The 12,142-nt window shown below is 32.9% G+C and overlaps 1 protein-coding gene across 6 annotated transcripts in view; it reads right to left on the bottom strand.

The window, feature by feature from the left end:
• Positions 1-2,358: 2,358 nt before the first annotated feature.
• Positions 2,359-12,142, bottom strand: part of G2E3 (G2/M-phase specific E3 ubiquitin protein ligase) — a 65,576-nt gene continuing 55,792 nt past the window's right edge. For all 6 annotated transcript variants that reach the window (XM_040476848.1, XM_040476851.1, XM_040476850.1 and 3 more), the window contains 3 exons: positions 10,702-10,874; positions 6,030-6,220; positions 2,359-4,927 (listed from right to left, as the gene is read on the bottom strand). In XM_040476848.1, coding sequence (XP_040332782.1) covers positions 4,671-4,927; positions 6,030-6,220; positions 10,702-10,874 — 621 coding nt within the window. In that variant the 3' untranslated portion in view covers positions 2,359-4,670. The remainder of the gene's footprint in view (positions 4,928-6,029; positions 6,221-10,701; positions 10,875-12,142) is intronic.

Genomic DNA, 12,142 nt, shown 5'->3' with positions numbered 1-12,142 from the left:
GCTCGGAGCCTGGAGCCTGTTTCCGATTTTGTGTCTCCCTCTCTCTCTGCCCCTCCCCCGTTCATGCTCTGTCTCTCTCTGTCCCAAATAAATAAATAAACGTTGAAAAAAAAATAGCAAACTGAATATCCTCCTCCTTTGCTTTTAGTAACTGCAAAAATCACATGTGGGGGAGGGTTGCTTGGTTAATGGACAGCTGGTTTTTAATATACACTTGAAACAGCGTGATGACAAAACATATCCGATATTGATAACTAATTTTGGTTATTGTGTAATTTTTTCTTTATCAAGGTGTAATTGACAAATTCAAAAGATAAAGTTTACACTGTGATGATCTGATATAGTTATATATTGTGAAGGGTTCCCCCCATCTAGTTATCACATCCATTGCTTCACATATTTATCTTTGTTTTGGTGAGATTTAAAATCTACTCAGTAAATTTCAATTATACAATAATCAACTATGGTCACCATGTAATATATTAGGTCTCAGACCTTATTCATCTTCTAGTTGAAAAGTTGTTACTGCATCAAATGACCTACATGTATAATCTTAAAAAAAAAAAAAAAAGTCAAATTCATGGAAACAAAGAGTGGTTACCAGGGACAAGTGACTGGGGAAAATAGGAAGAGATTGATCAAAGGTTATGAACCTACATTCTTTACCTTTAAGAACTGCATCCTCTAGTTTTCACAGCTAACTGGCATATTCACTGAAAACTTAACTGGAACATTTACTATTTTATTCAGTCTTATTTTGAAGGAATTGCCAATGATCTAGATGTACTGTAATTAAACAGAAATAACAATCCCTACCCTAGGGGAAAGTTGTACTTCATTGTTTGTCTTCATGGAATGTAGAATATATAGACTTTCCCATCTTCCAGTATCTGAAAGCCCAATCTTGATTTGTGTATTTTTACTTTCAAACACAAACCTGTTAACCATTTCAGTTCTATCACAGACTTCTTCCCAGGACTCTAAGTCATAGTAATATAAAACATTAGAACAATGTTTAACAGTTCTATACAATATATACATATGAAATAATATAGTGTCCTGACTAAGGAATGCACTTAGGGTGGCAAAAACGTATAAAATATTATACTCCACAGAAGAATGATTACAGTAGACAAATAGAAAATAGACCCTGTGAGGCTGAGATTGAGAAAGGAATTTGTTACCCATTTTTAAAATCAGAAAGAATCAAACTATGGCTTCAGAGTGTTAACCCCTTATTTACTGTAGCCTGGCTCTACCTATCCAGATTTTTGCCTTAAATAATTTATCCTGACAAAAAAACTATTATTTTACATTAGGGAATAGTTTTAAGTGTAACACAGAATGTCACAGAATGGCTTACTGAAGAGGTTCTCAGGTGTCAGTCAGAGGATTCAGGATCTCTCAAATGTGAAAAGGATCTTGGATCTAGTATTGTCAGAATCTTAACCTCAATAAATCCTAACAAGTTATTTAATTTAGCTCATATAAGCACTTCACATTTAGTAGCATGAACATATTTATTTAACAAACTTCATTGTAATTATGTTTTCTGGTTACATCTGAAGTCTTAAAAAAAAAAAAACAAAACGGAAAAATAGGCTGACACATCAACTATCACCTAGTATAATACCTGGCATATGTTGGGCAACTGGAAAAGAAAGAGTCAAAATGAGAACTTGAAAATTGGGTCTTTTCAAAACAATCCAAAATTTTCTAAACTACATACACATTCAAGTAATCCATTATTCAATGTGTTCTTATACTCTGTATTGCATTACTCGAAGCATAAAACTTTGTATTGCATTACTTACAGCATGAACAGTAGTTTAATAGGTTATTCTAAAACTAACAATGAAGCATGTGATAATCCCTATATAAAAAAGAATTACATTATCACAAATAGAATCTTGTTCTAATCATTTTCTTATAATGACTAAATACTAAAGGCAAAGTCATGGAGAAAACTTACCTATTATAATCTCCTTTACTTAGCATTCAGTATTGAGTATAAAAGTAACAATAGATTACATAAATTTAGAGAAAAAATTACTGAAAGTTTTAGCATAAAGTAGAAGCCAAAGTGAATTCTCTGGTTAGTAATCAAATGAAAGCTTTTTACTTGACCCAAACAATGGCTTATTCATAATATGGAAATTAAATATTACAAAGTATAAAATCATAACCCAGTTTGATGAAATATTTTAAAGAAACTTTAACCTTAAATACTAAAACACTTAAGTGACTAAGTACAAGAATATAAAGAATTGTATAAAAGGTCTTCAGACGAAGTTCCCATAACAAAAGGCTTAAAAGATGTCTAAAAACAACGAATTTAAAACTAACCAAAGACCATTAGCAGATGTGTAATAGGTGACTTTATGGTTTTCTTCAATATTGAGACCAATGGAAAACAAACTTGAAATATATGGCATTTTAACAACTCAAACAGTTAGGAAATACAAATACACATTGATAAGGTTTCATAGCATAATGACTTTAGAAATTCAATGTCAGTAAGAGTTGTGCACTGGCTATAACAATGAATAGAAAAAAGAAAAAGAACAATCATAATATTAACCATTTGACATAGTAACACTGCAGAAAATAAATATAGGATTCTCTACTATGCCTTGACTATACAGATTAACCTAAATATCAAATTAATGGAACATCCTTAAACCCAGAAGATGCTTTGCAATAAGTATGCTTCACTTTAAAATGTGAATATCCTAAATTATTATTTACATCATACCTTATCCCTAAGTCCCTGTCTACACATAACATAGTGAAATGAGGAGCTGAAATACTGTTTCTAGTTATCGCCAACCAAGCATATTGCTTCCATACAAACCCTACCCTACACAAAAACTGTGTGAAATTTCATCAGTTTTAATTACCACTTCAGGAGAAATTAAAACTACAAATGACCAGAAAATAGCTTTAATTAGGTTATTTGGTTTATACTGGTTTTTAATTTCATAAAATCTAGGTAGGGTTGAGAAATATCCAATTTATCATCACATTTAGAATAAAAGCTATATGGAAAATTTGAAGTTTATATTCAGTATTCAAACTTTTATTAATCCTTTAATTACTTTTGATAATTTAACAATTCAAGACAAAGACATGCCTTGTGTCAAGTTCTTAAAAACTTCAAGTTAAAATGAAACTGTAATTTGCTAGGTCTGTCAGTAAGTGTAACAAAGGAAATTGTATTAGGATTATGTTTTAGTTTTCCTTTGGTATTAAGAGATATGTTGTTTTCCTTTAAAAAGTATCAATAATTAAAGGATGTCTTGGGGAGAATATGATGATAGTTGATTATCTATGTATATTTAAAAAATGTGATTAAAACCAACCTCTCATAAAGATTTACCTCTTATCCAATTTACCTTGGTGGAAAACCCATTTAATATTTGATAATAGATTAGGGACATAAGACTTTTCCACTTTCTTCTTTTGTAAGAACATACACATGGGGATGTGACCATGGGACCATGTATCTTCAAATTGTTATTATATGATTTTTTTTGTTACTTTTAGGTGTTCTTTAATTTTTAGTAACATTAATAAAGTTTAAAAGGCAAGGAAAGGTAAAGAGTTTATAGTAAGATACAATGAAACACTGTAGTTAATTCTGCATGGTGACATCAGAGTGGGTTTTTCATTCTATTTGCATTTCTTTCTTATGTGTTTCTAGGTTGCTTTTATAATAACAATATCTTTCAAGAGCAAAGAAGATAACTGTATAACACAGTGGTACCAGTTTACCTATCATACAACCATCTTGGTAATAAATAACTGTCAAATAGTCAAACCTACCATATGGCGATCCACTGAGATAACTGAGACACCAAAAATAATTCTGGATCAGACATAATGTGATTTAATACGACACAGGGGATACAGAGAGGGGAAAAAAATCCTATGATTAAAGACAAGGCTTTAAAGAAGACACTTTCTTAGGTATTTTCAACTATATTTTATCTACCTCAGAAGTGTTCTTAAGACTATATGGAATGTCCATAGATTTTAGAATCTTTGTGCAATTCTGCTTTTCATATAATACTTCCCATTAGGCATAATCTAATTGCCGTGAAGGTCTGTTTTAATATAAATCAGTAATCTAAAAGCATTTTTAATCAATTTAGTGCCATCCTAGAAAAAAAAAAAAACAACACTTATAACACGTTCCCTGGAATATATGCCTTTGATTTATATAACAGGATTTATCAATTAGCTTTTCTATTTAATGCTTTAAAATAAAATAAGAAATAATTTGAAAATTTTGTAAAACTAGAAAAAACATTGTGGCATCCTGTTACTAATACTAATTTGCAGAAATAGTGAATACAAGTTTTTTTCCCCCATATATATATACCATGCTATTATACTTGAAAAAAGTCTGTACAGCTATTTTAAAACTATTTATATTAAAGTTTATGAAGCATGTATTTTAAGAAAATAGAAAAATATCAACTTTGACTGGTATACTTTAACACAAAAAGTTTTTAGCTTAAATGGCCAAAACATTCCTTTATGTTCATACCATAAATTTTATTGGGCCAAGAAGCTGACAAGTTTGTTCAAAAATGATGATGGACAGATTTCTGAAACAAAAAGTATCAATAGCAGCTTTTAAAGAAGCATGTCTTTGTTCAAAACATTTAATGTCCAATGTAGTGAGTACTTTCTTCCTTTTCTAGTCTTAGAGTGTTTTTTATGGCAAAATCCATATTTTCTTGAAATTCTTGATATGTATTGGTGATTGGAAGAGCTAAACAGTTATTACACTTGTTTCCGACAGGAAAATCCATATGAAGACACTCAATTGAAGGAGTGGGTTTAAATCCAGCTGGTGGAATGGAATTGCAACCAGTTGCAAAAATAAGAATGTCTTCCATTGTTACTGCAGATTTACCATCTGAAAAGTTTACCAAAAAAGAAAAATAAATCCATGTTATATATATTGCTATCATCATAGACTCTTTCCCAACTAGACAGTGAATGAATATTTAAAGGCAGAGAATCTAACATCTATCTTAGACAAACTAAATCACCAGATCAAATGTAATAAGAGGAAAACTGTACATCCAATAAATGTTTATTTGAACCTCAAAGTAGAACTCAGAAAATCATTTAGTAGAACTACTCATTATACATTCGAATGCCTTCTCTAATATAAAATTATCATATAATTAAAGAGGTTCAGTGGGCATGATAATAAAAATAATTTTAAACCATTTCCGGATCATCCCTCTTTAAGAAACTAGTTCATCAAATGCAGAGAGGAAAAATAAATGGTGTAAAACAACTAAACAGCCCACCTAAAAAGAATTTTAACTAAAATTTAAATCCTTCCTGCTCAATTTAAATGGAATGATTTTACATAGCTAATGCTCAATGATATTTACCATTTCCATAGCCCTAAGCAATGGATGAAGAATAATTCAATTTAACTTAACATTGCAAAAGATGAAATCGATGACTAGTTTTAGGATTACTCTATGCTGTGGCAATCCCCTATTTATTTATTTTTCAAGTTTTTATTTAAATAACAGTTAATTAACATACGGTGTAATATCAGTTTCAGGAGTAGAATTTAGTGATTCACCACTTACATACAGCAAGTGCCCTCCTTAATGCCCATCACTCATTTAAACCATCCCGCTGCCCACCTCCCTTCCAGCAACTCTGTTTGTTCTCTATAATTGAGTCTTATGGTTTGCCTCCCTCTCTCTTATTTTTTCTCCTTTCCCTATGTTCATCTGTTTTGTTTCTTAAAATTACACATAAGAATGCCTTTCACCTCAAATTATCAAGAGGACAATATATTGCAAAATTTAACTTTGTAATCCTTCCTGATCACTTTTAACTCAGTCATATAAACTTGTCTTGAAATACATTCTGTAAATATGGAGTTAGATGAAAAGTCTTATTACCAAAAAGCAAAACTCAAAGAAATAAACTAATATACTATAACAACTTTTCTAAGACAATTAAAAAAAAATAAAACATCCACATACCCTCAACAGCCTGTAAATAACTGTTCCAAAACCCCAAAGACTGTACATTGGATAATGTGTGGACTGTAAAAAGATCACTAAGGATTTCTGCAGAAAGATTCTCAGGTTTATGACAGAAGATGCTATAAAATGCTTCTGGGTAAGTCTGAATTTTCTCCAAAACACCAAGAGTTTTCAGACCCTGCTTAAAACTTAAGAGAAATAAACAATAAGCCAACATTTATACATGTGTTTGGTATTACAATTACAAATTCACATTTCTAGCTAATTTACTACCACATATACTTACATATGAGGAAAAATATATGATAATATAGATATACATGATATGATACTTTTAAATCAATAACAAACAGGTATACTAATATAAAATTAATATTTTATCTGCTCACATTATTTGAGTTTATAAACTAGTTATAAATTAAGCTAACAACTTTTTAAAAGGAAAAAAGTAGACATGTGAAGTATTTTACACTGCAAAGTTAGTTGGTAGAAGAATGAAGATGCCTGGAGAATGCAAAGAAAAATAGTAGTAATAAATCTTAGCCACATAAAAAAATTAAAATATGTACTGCTAAAAAGAAATGAAGAAGACAAAAAAAAGTGGGAATATGTTTGTTATATACATGACAGAAAACTAATTTCTCTAATATACAAAAAATTGAAGTCATTTTTCTGAAAGAACAATCTAATAGGAAATGAGCTAAATATGAATGGGTAATTAACAAAATACAAGTAAACTTTTAAAAATGCACATTCTTACTAGTAAGGAAGAATGGAGGTTTATTTTTGTCTATCAGACTGACTGAGCCCTACCTGTGGCTCTAGATCCCCTACCCACCTTCTTAGGTACCTGCTACAGATTCATCTCCTTTTCTATTGGCTTTTCCTCCAGAGCACAGAAATGTGCTTATCTTTCCCATCTTTAAATAGAAAAAAAAAAAATTCTTTCAATCCCATCCGTTTTCCTTTCTAAGTAGATGGTCAAGTAGGAGACCACCCACTTGAAAGATTAATGTACATTCACTATCTTCATTTGCTTATTTCCTATTCACTTTTATTCCATTCCTGTCTGTATCTGAGGAAAAACTGCCCTAAGTTCATGAATGATCTCTTTCTACAGCATCAGTCTTCTGGTTTCTCTTATTTCTCTGGCCAGATCATTTCAGGCTCTTACAAAGCTTCGTCTTTCTTTATTTTGCCTTAAATGTTGCTGTTTCTCCCTCATTGATCTGTAACAAGGCCAATTTCTCTTCTCCCTTACCCTCTCCCATGGCTGTATTTAGCAGGTATACACTCACTCATCACTATAAAATCTATTACATCCAGCCCAGAAATATACCCAACAGGCTAATTGTTACCATATATTCCAAGCAACCAAACAATTATCAAGTCCAAAAGAAAGTTAATTAGCTTACTACCAGAATCTGAACCATAATTGACAGTATATGCCTCCATTATCCCCCAAATTAGGATAGCTAAATCTAAAAGTCATCCTTAACTATTTCCTCTTCCATCCCTTATTACCTAGTCCTATGAATTTCCTTTTCTGAAATCCCTTTTAGCTGCTCATTTCTCTGTATACCCCTCTACCACCCTATTACAAACCACTTGCAGAGGAATTGTATCAGGCATGCAAATTCCCAAGTTTGTTTCCATGCTCTAGCTCTAGAGAAGTGCCAGAAACAAACCCTAATACTGTCAGTCATCCTGACGTAGACTGAAAAGACGTAGACTTTTTCCTTTGGAAAAAAAGGTCTAAATAAATATAATTAAAGATCTTGAGATCATCCTATCTAGATTACTTGGGCTGTCTAAATACAATGACAAGTGGATTATAAAGTGTCTCTTTATAAGAGACAGAGAGGAAAAGGCCATGTGATAGAGATTCTAAACTACAAGTATTTTCTACTGTGGAGTGATCTCCAGAATATATTGCCAATTAAAAAAAAAAAAAAAACCAGAAAAAAGAGTGGATGGTATGTTACTATTTATCTAATAAAAGAAATTAGTACACATTCACACAAATATTTATCTGCTATCATTAAAAAAAAACCCCAAGTAGAGGTGCCTCGGTGGCTCAGTCGGTTAAGTGCCTGACTTCCCTCAGGTCGTATCTCATGACTCATGAGTTTGAGCCTCACATCGGGCTCTGTGCTGACACCTCAGAGCCTGAAGTCTGCTTCGGATACTTTCTCCCTCTCTCTCTCTCTGCCCCTCCCCCACTCAGTCTCTCTCTGTTTCTCAAAAATAAATAAACATTAAAAAAATTTTTTTAAACCCATAAATAATAGAAAGATACACAATGAAAATCACTAAAATGATTACTTCATCAGGGAATGAAAGGTGAATGTGATAAAGATGAAAGCTATACCCCTCTGAATACAACTGGTATCATAAAGCTGAGTTTTTTTGTTTTTTTTGTTTTTTTTTTTTGAGAAAGAGAGGGTGAGAATGGACACAAGTTGGGGAGGGGCAGACAGAGAAAAGTGGGCAAAGAGAGAATTCCAAGCAGGGTTTGTGCTGTCAGTGCAGAGCCCAATGCAGGGCTTGAATTCACAAACTGTGAGATGGTGACCTGAGCCAAAATCAAAAATCGGACACTTAACCGACTAAGCCACCCAGGTGCCTCTGAGTTCTTTCAATATACTTTCATTATAGATTAGACTTTGGAACCATGCAAATATTTGACATTATTTTAAAATAAAACAAAATTTTTAAAAATCACAAAAAATAGAGGTGCCTGGGTGGCTCAATCCATTAAGCATCTGACTCTTGATGTGAGGTCACGATCTCACAGTGGTGAGATCAGCATCACGTTGGGCTCTGCACTGAGCATGGAAAGGAGCCTGCTTGGGATTCTCTCTTTCCCCACTTTTCTCTCTCTGCCCCCCCCCCCAACTTACGTCCATTCTCACCCTCTCTTTCTCAAAGGAAATAAACATTAATAAAAATAATAAGTAGGGGCTCCTGGGTGGCTCAGTAGGTTGAGCGTCTGACTTTGGCTCAGGTCATGATTTCATGGTTTGTGACTTCGAGCCCCACATAGGGCTCTGTGCTGACAGCTCAGAGCTTGGAGCCTACTTTGGATTCTGTGTCTCCTCCTCTCTCTGCCCCTCCCATGCTCATGCTCTGTCTCTCTCTCTCAATAATAAATAAATGCTAAAAAAAAAAAAGAAAGAAAGAAAAAAGAAGAAAAATAAGTAAAAATTATTAAAAATAAAAAATGAAAATAAAATGTATATTCAGTTAGTAGTATAAAAACAGAATATTCCAAATGTTTTTAAAATACAATAATTTACACAGCTCTAGAAAAATGTTAATCTGTTTTCAATACTAATATGGTATTGGTGATAATGTTGGTAATGTTATTTGAGACTGTTATTAATGAAATGTGGAATAAATCAAGTGAGTAATTATTTCATACTTTAATTCTCCTGTGTTGTTGACAATTAAGATTCTCAACACGGAGCAAAGAAAAAGTTAAAAATCTTGTAGTAGTGAATTTGAAGTTATCACTAAAAGCCAATATATTTTTTACCTTAAAAACCTGAAACCAAACCAAAACAGTCCTATATTTCCTAGTTTGGCTCCACTGAAAAGGCCTAAAAACAGTGACTAATCTGGCAAAAATAAACATTCCTAGCATCCAGATTGTATTTTTCAAATACTATTCCCCTTTCAAAGAAACAAAGGTTCCTTAGTTCAAAATGCAAAACAGAGCCTGAAAGACCTCATCATACCATAAGCAAGAAAGCTATCATAGATCATTAAGGTTAACATCAGAAGAACTCAAAAAAGAGGCGCCTGGATGGTTTAGTCAGTTGAGTGTCCGACTTCAACTCAGGTCATGATCTCATGGTTTCATGAGTTCAAGCCCCACATCGTGTCACTGCTGTCAGTTCCAAGCCCACTTTAGATCCTCTGTCCCTCTTTCTGCCCCTTTCCCACTCATGCTTGCACTCTCTCTCTCAAAAATAAAGAGACATTAAAAAAAAAACAAAAGAAACAAAAGAAGATTTACAATGGCAAAATATGGAGACAATTAGAACTTAAGTGTAATGGTTTTGAACGCATCAAATGTATTTAAATCTATGGATTAACAAAGGTAAATGAACAAGACTGGCCACAGGCTGACTAGTAATTATTAGATTTGTGTGGTGATTACACGGTGCCCCAGTATGCTTACTTTCATATGTATTTTATATTATGAGAATAGAAAAAATGTGAGAACCGTAAATTTCCAAACTTCTTTTAAGGGTGACTAGAACAAAAAGTTTGAAGACCAGTGTTCTAAGCTAACAAAGAGCAAAGCTCACACCTACCTTGTTAATCAAAGAATGCTTAGTACTTATTACCCAGCAGACAACAGGTGCTCAATAAATAGTTATTAAGTGAATGAGTAGAAATCGAATAGTTGGCTTATATGCTAAGAAATTTAAAATATTTTTTATTTAGAAAAATAATTATAAGTTGAGACAATGATTACTTTTCCTACCCAAGTATGAGACATTTACACAACTCCATATAAAAGGGTTAGAACAGTAACTATCCTTAAGACATTAGTTTTAAAGCACTATTTAAAATAGCTTAAATTTTTATCAAACATATCTAACATTATAAGACAATCACTTTAAACATGTAATTTGAGAGAATCATATAAACAACTTACCTTTCAAAGGGTGCTTGGACTCTCTTAATTACATGGTAAACTAGTATATCTTTTGCCAACATGTATTTGTCACTTATTGATGTTATAAGTCTTAGACATCCAATAAGCTCGAGATAGTTATAGCATTCATTTACTATTGAGTTTAAGTCAGCCACAGTTGTTGCAGTATTTACCTATAATGAAGAAAATATACCCAGTTTACCCATTTACGTGTGAATGATATTTACATTCAAATGACACTTACTACTTTAAATTTAATTCTAGAGAACACCAGAGTGGAGTGAAAGTATATCAAGAATTATTTTTCTATAATAAATGTATGGCAATCCAGTTTAATAAAGTGTAAATTTCTGCCTTCAAGAAACATAGAGTATAATGCCACTTTAATATAGAAATTTATTTACATCTGAGGCAACAATTGACACAGAACAGTTACATAGCATGAGAGGCAAATGAGATAACCTGAGATTTCATGAAAGACAGTATCAGCTAAGACTTAAAAGAGGGATAGAATCAAAAGAATAGTTGAGGGAACAACATAAAACAAAGAAATTCTTGACCATTTATATGCCAGACACTTCCATATAGGTTAGCTCTTTAACAAAATTACAGAGGGAAAGAAAGATTAAATATAGGAAGCAGTCAGGGTGCCTGAGTGGCTCAGTCAGTTAATCGTCTGGCTCTGGATTTTGGCTCAGGTCATGGTCTCATGGTTTGAGATGGAGCCCCGCATAAGGCTCCGCACTGATGGTACAGGGGCTTGGTATTCTCCTCTCTGCCCCTCCCTCGCTATAAACAAACTTAAAAAAAAAAAAAAAATAGAAAGCAGTCAATAGTCTATTTGAATAGAAAACTTCCTTTTTATTTCTTCTTTCCAAAAGACTTTTTTCAGAGATTTTACATGATTTTCCTCATTCATTTCAGATCTCTGCTGAAATCCCAGAAGTTTTTCCTGACTACCCTCATCAAAATACTACCTTCACACTCAGAGACTAACAGTTGGGTAATATTACCTTATGCCCCCAAACCCAACCTGAGTTTTAGTTAGGCACACAGCCAAACTTTCCTTACAGCTCAATGTGGCTATATGTGATTAAGAGCTGTCTGATGGAATGTGAATGTCAAACTTCTCTGAACTCTACTTCTATTTCCTCCTTTAAGAACAACCTTCAAAAAAAAAAAAAAAAAAAAAAGGGGGCGCCTGGGTGGCGTAGTCGGTTAAGCGTCCGACTTCAGCCAGGTCACGATCTCACGGTCCGTGAGTTCGAGCCCCGCGTCAGGCTCTGGGCTGATGGCTCGGAGCCTGGAGCCTGTTTCCGATTCTGTGTCTCCCTCTCTCTCTGCCCCTCCCCCGTTCATGCTCTGTCTCTCTCTGTCCCAAAAATAAATTAAAAAAGTTGAAAAAAATTAAAAAAAAAAAAAAAAAAAAAAAAAAAAAAAA

Source organism: Herpailurus yagouaroundi, unplaced genomic scaffold, assembly GCF_014898765.1.
Source record: "Herpailurus yagouaroundi ecotype Mexico unplaced genomic scaffold, PumYag 141, whole genome shotgun sequence".
NCBI classification, from domain to species: Eukaryota; Metazoa; Chordata; class Mammalia; order Carnivora; family Felidae; genus Herpailurus; species Herpailurus yagouaroundi.
The sequence above is the reverse complement of the archived record's forward strand: the minus strand, read 5'-3'. Positions and strand labels throughout refer to the sequence as shown.